Source organism: Cotesia glomerata, linkage group LG7, assembly GCF_020080835.1.
Source record: "Cotesia glomerata isolate CgM1 linkage group LG7, MPM_Cglom_v2.3, whole genome shotgun sequence".
Classification (NCBI taxonomy): Eukaryota; Metazoa; Arthropoda; class Insecta; order Hymenoptera; family Braconidae; genus Cotesia; species Cotesia glomerata.
The window spans coordinates 14,313,760-14,318,511 of record NC_058164.1 but is presented as its reverse complement, the minus strand read 5'-3'; the positions used below and the strand labels follow the sequence as shown (position 1 = coordinate 14,318,511).

The following is a 4,752-nucleotide window of genomic DNA, read 5'->3' as shown; positions in this document are numbered from 1 at the left end:
ACTGTTCGAAACGATTAAATCAGTCACCTCATAAAGTGTCAAAACCAAGTCATTTTTTTCATTGTACAGATAAAAATAGCTTAAATAAATTTATATTTTTTCCATGACTTCAAAATAATAATCGTAATAAATGATTCAAATTTTTGATGATTACGAAAATCTTGATTTCGAAATTACGGTGAAATTATTAACTGTATAAAAAAAGATCTGAAAAAGAAATTGTTGAAAAAAAATATCTCATAATAATTTTTCTTGATACAAACAATTTTTCCGTAATTTTGAAATTAAAGTTTTCGTCTCTAAAAAAAAAAAAAAAACTCAAATCTTTAATAATGGATTCTAATTTTGGAATTACGGTGAAAATATTAGACGTGCAGAAAATATTTAAAGTTAAGTTGAAAATAAATTATAATTTATTAATTAATTAATTGTTGAATAAAATATCTAACGATTAGAAAAAAAAAAAAAAAAAAAAAAAACAATATTATTATATTTTTCATAAACAAAAATTATTATGGTTTTTCATTTAAGACTATGAAAAAAATACAACACTTGTTCCTGACTTACCGACATTATACGCTCGTTTCACTTACAGACTACTGTGCATCCACCACCGAGTTACGGTTTTTTGACAATTTGTATGTTTTCAAATAACTGTTAAATGACAGACGATCGATCGATGATCAACGATTTTTACTGAGATAAAAAATCGGAGAAGTCAAGTAAAAATTTGGTTTTTCCAAGAGTGAAGTATGATAACTATACAGAATAAAAATCATAAAGTAACAGTGAAAAACTTTCACAATGATACTCGTCGTTCATTGTCGAACGATGGCCGTTCGATAGTCAAGTGACGGTCATTCGACGATCATTTGTCGACACTGTGATTTCATGGTACATTCACCGTCGTTTCACGATCATTTTATCGTGACCACGAATCTGCCAGGGATCATACTCAATTTCTTGGACTAGTTGAGCTTCAATAGACAATAATGCAAGAGCATTAAGTCTATCTTGACCCATACTGGCACGTAAATAGGTTTTTACTCTTTTTAAAGTAGAAAAAGATCTTTTTCCTGAACAATTTGTAGCCGTAATACTCAAAAAAATACGTAAAGCAATATCAACATTTGGGTAAACATCTCGAAGACTACGTGAATGTAATACATTGCATATATTTTGTACAGAGCGTACATCTTCCGTATTTGCTGAAGAATCTTCAAGTTGGTAATGTAAATGAATACATTCGTTGCCTAATGTCTCTTCTGAATCGTCAGGATACTTGTCGACTAATTTATTGGCAAGATTTTTTAATTCAGTTGTATCTATTTCAGATAAATTATCGAAGAAATTAAATTTATCGTAAAATTTTTCATATGCACTTTTACGTCCGGCCAATTGCACACTCAGAGTAACTAAAATAGGGTAATAAACATTTGTGCGAAAATTTTCTTGTCCGGAAGAAGGTATTCTTTCATTTACCCGTGACTCATCTGGCTGAATTTTTATAGTTTTTTTACGACGAGTATCATAACGATAATAATCTTGGACGCCAGATAGTGTTTTGGCTTTTCCTTCATATTCTGAAAATTGTCTGTCTCTCATGTCCTGAAGAAATAGAGCCAGAGAACTATAGATCTGCACAACAGATGATAAATCAGCTTGAGATTCTTGAAGCTCCTAACTAGCAACATTAAATCGATCTAAAATTACATTCCAAACGATGACTAGAATTGCTGTTTCTAAATGCTGCAACTTTCGCTGCAACCCGTAGCTTCAGACCGTGTTGTCGGTTTCTTATCTTCCCTTTCAGCAATAAATTCCAGTGCATCAATTATTGCAGACCATTCTTTTTCTAACGCGTAGCAGGCATCATGTCGAGCAGACCAACGAGTTTGAGAAAGACTCTTAATTCTTAAATTTGTACGCTGCACCAAAATTTCCCAACGATGGGTGGATGTAGTGAAGAAATTATATAGTTCTTGCAAAGTAGAAAAAAAATCGACTGCTTCTGTGACGGATTCAACCACACATGATCCTACTAAATTTAAAGAATGAACAGCACAAAGAACGTAATCTGCTAGAGGATTAATTGTTTTGATTCGTGTCTGAAGGCCTAAATAAATACCTGACATATTGCTTGCATTATCATAAGATTGACCACGACAGTTCACTATGTCCATTATTTTCTAGAGATTTTAACAAAGCATTCTCAATATCTTTAGCTTTATGGCTGATATTTGGTATAAATTCTAGAAACCTTTCAACAATTTCACCGTTATCACGTATACATATCTAATAATTATAGTAAGCTGATCGACATGTGCAATATCAGGCGTAGAATCTACAATTATACCAAAATACTTAGCAGATTGCACCTCACTAGAAATTTGTTGTAATACTTTATTCTGCATCAATAATATGATTTCTTCATAGATTGTTTTCGATAAGTACGATGTATTTCCGCTACCAGGGTGCGCGTACAATTTTAGATGTTCAGACAAAAATGGATCAAATTTAGCAAGAAGCTCTACTGTTCCTAAAAAATTTCCATTATGGAGATCTCCAATTCGTTCTGAATTTCCTCGAAATGGCAATCCTCTTATTGCTAGTGATTTAATAATTGCAATGACTCGGTATAAGATTTTTTTCCAGTATGTAATTTCCTCATCCAGCTGTTTTATTAGACGTTGATCAACACGCCCGTGAATTACTGCTCGAGCTTTGAAATAACTAACGTTAGTCTTGTGAAAATCAGAATTTTCATGACCTTCGAGGCGTGCTTTTGAGTTTTTCCAATCACGAAATCCTTCACCAGTAAAAGCATTCGTTTCAACACTTCTACCGAATAATAAGCATGGAACACAAAATACAGAACCCTTAGTTTCTGAATAAATTAACCATTCACGGCGTTGAATCTCTCCATTTTTCAATGTACGTTGAAATAAACTTTTGGAACAATACCTTGTTTTATCATTATATACATTTTTAGAATTTTTAAAATCCGTATTATTATTTCGAGGAATACCGTTCATAGTTATAAAATCCCGTGTTTCTTCATTCAAATTCCATAAAAAAGGATCACTATTAAATCGTATAATATCAGTTATTGACTGGAGTTCTTCTGTATGTTGTGATGAAGAGAAATTTGATGGCGTCCTGTTCGTATCTTGTGATGGAAAAGTGTTAGACAGTACTTCTTCATTATCTTGTGCTGAAGTTTCTTCCAATTCTGGCTATAAAAAAAATAATTTTAGACACTTGATATTTATTAACTCTTTATTGAAATTAAAACTTCATATCGAAAAAAAAGTTATTCACAATTATAACAAAATACTTACGACAGATGAACATGACGGTTGTTCGTCATTATTAGAAGAATTAGTTGAGCTTGTAATAAAATTAGATATTTTTGGAATTTTTTTTAGTAAACTGTCTATTTTTGTAGATTCTTCTGTTTTTCTTTTACGATATTCTGCACCACTAAGTTTTTTTCGGTAGCCACTCATATTCTATTAAAAAATAAAATCAGAACTATGACCGAATTATAAAAAAACACCACTAACACCTCATTTAAAGTTATCAATCAATTATTTTTTTAATACTAAGAAACAGAATAAAATGATTCGAGACTTGTAGACATGAAGAGCATTTATGACTGGAACGATTTCTGTATTTTTTCTACAGCGCGATGCTTTGTTTTCTGCATTAAACAAAACAAAGTCAAACGCGTCAAGACCTCTGTTAAGCGTAGCGCTCTTGTTTTGAATTTACGATCACATAAATAAAACACTCAGAAAACAAAATTCTTGAAATTTTTATTTATACTTATAATAAACACATAAATGTAACTATATATGTAAACTGGTTTAATATATATATCAGCTTACATAAATAAACTTTATACAATTTTGAAATTCTGGATAAAGAATATCGAAAGATTTTTTTCTGACTTTAGATGAAAACTAAAATTTCAAATTTTTTTTTTCAATTAGTTTGAGAATGCAAAAAAATTGAATATGAAAAAAATGGGATATATTTTTCATGAAAAATTATTTATGTTAATAATAAATTTTCTGACATTTAAATAAATACCGCAATGATATTAAATACGTGCATATCTTCTTTTTATTTAAAGTTAAAAACAAATTGCGAAATTATTAAGATTTAGTAATTTTTAAAAGCTTTATAAGCATATGATTAATTTCATAGTAATGAAACAAAAAGTAAATAACATCATTCGATAAAGACTATAATTGATCTTTTAAAAAATTAAAATACTATTCATAGACTGAAAAGTAAATAAAAAAATTAAATTATAATATATTCTAGAGAAAATTCTTTACAAAAATTAATCTGAACTCATTTTCAAAGGAGACTGTCTTTACTTTTTTTCGTCTCTGGAATTTTGGAATTTCAAAAATTTCGCCGCCCCTCAAATCATGCCGCCCTAGGCTCGGGCCTCGCGGGCCTAAGCGTAAATCCATCACTGTGTGTTTTTAAAAAAAGTGGGAATTTTCAGGGATGCTCTATTGGGTTAACCGTATTACTTAAAACTTTCCGCTAAGAAATTTTTTTTTTTTTTTTTTTTTTTTTGAACTTACGCTTCAGCCTTCAGGCCTAGACACGTGGGATTTTTTACGTCCCTCCTTACTATTTACAATACCATTTTTACCTCCTTTCTGCGGCTGTCGCCGACATACAGTCTGTACCCGCATTTACCTGTGCCACGCCCCTTAGCACAGTGACCAA

General features: G+C 30.7%; 1 protein-coding gene across 1 annotated transcript; it reads right to left on the bottom strand.

The window, feature by feature from the left end:
* Window positions 1-900: 900 nt before the first annotated feature.
* LOC123269642 (zinc finger MYM-type protein 1-like) lies at window positions 901-3,648 on the bottom strand. The gene is made up of 2 exons (XM_044735476.1): window positions 3,451-3,648; window positions 901-1,651 (listed from the first exon to the last, which is right to left on the bottom strand). The coding sequence occupies exons 1-2, from the start codon at window positions 3,507-3,509 to the stop codon at window positions 901-903; spliced, it is 810 nt and encodes a 269-aa protein (XP_044591411.1). The 5' UTR covers window positions 3,510-3,648.
* Window positions 3,649-4,752: the final 1,104 nt, after the last annotated feature.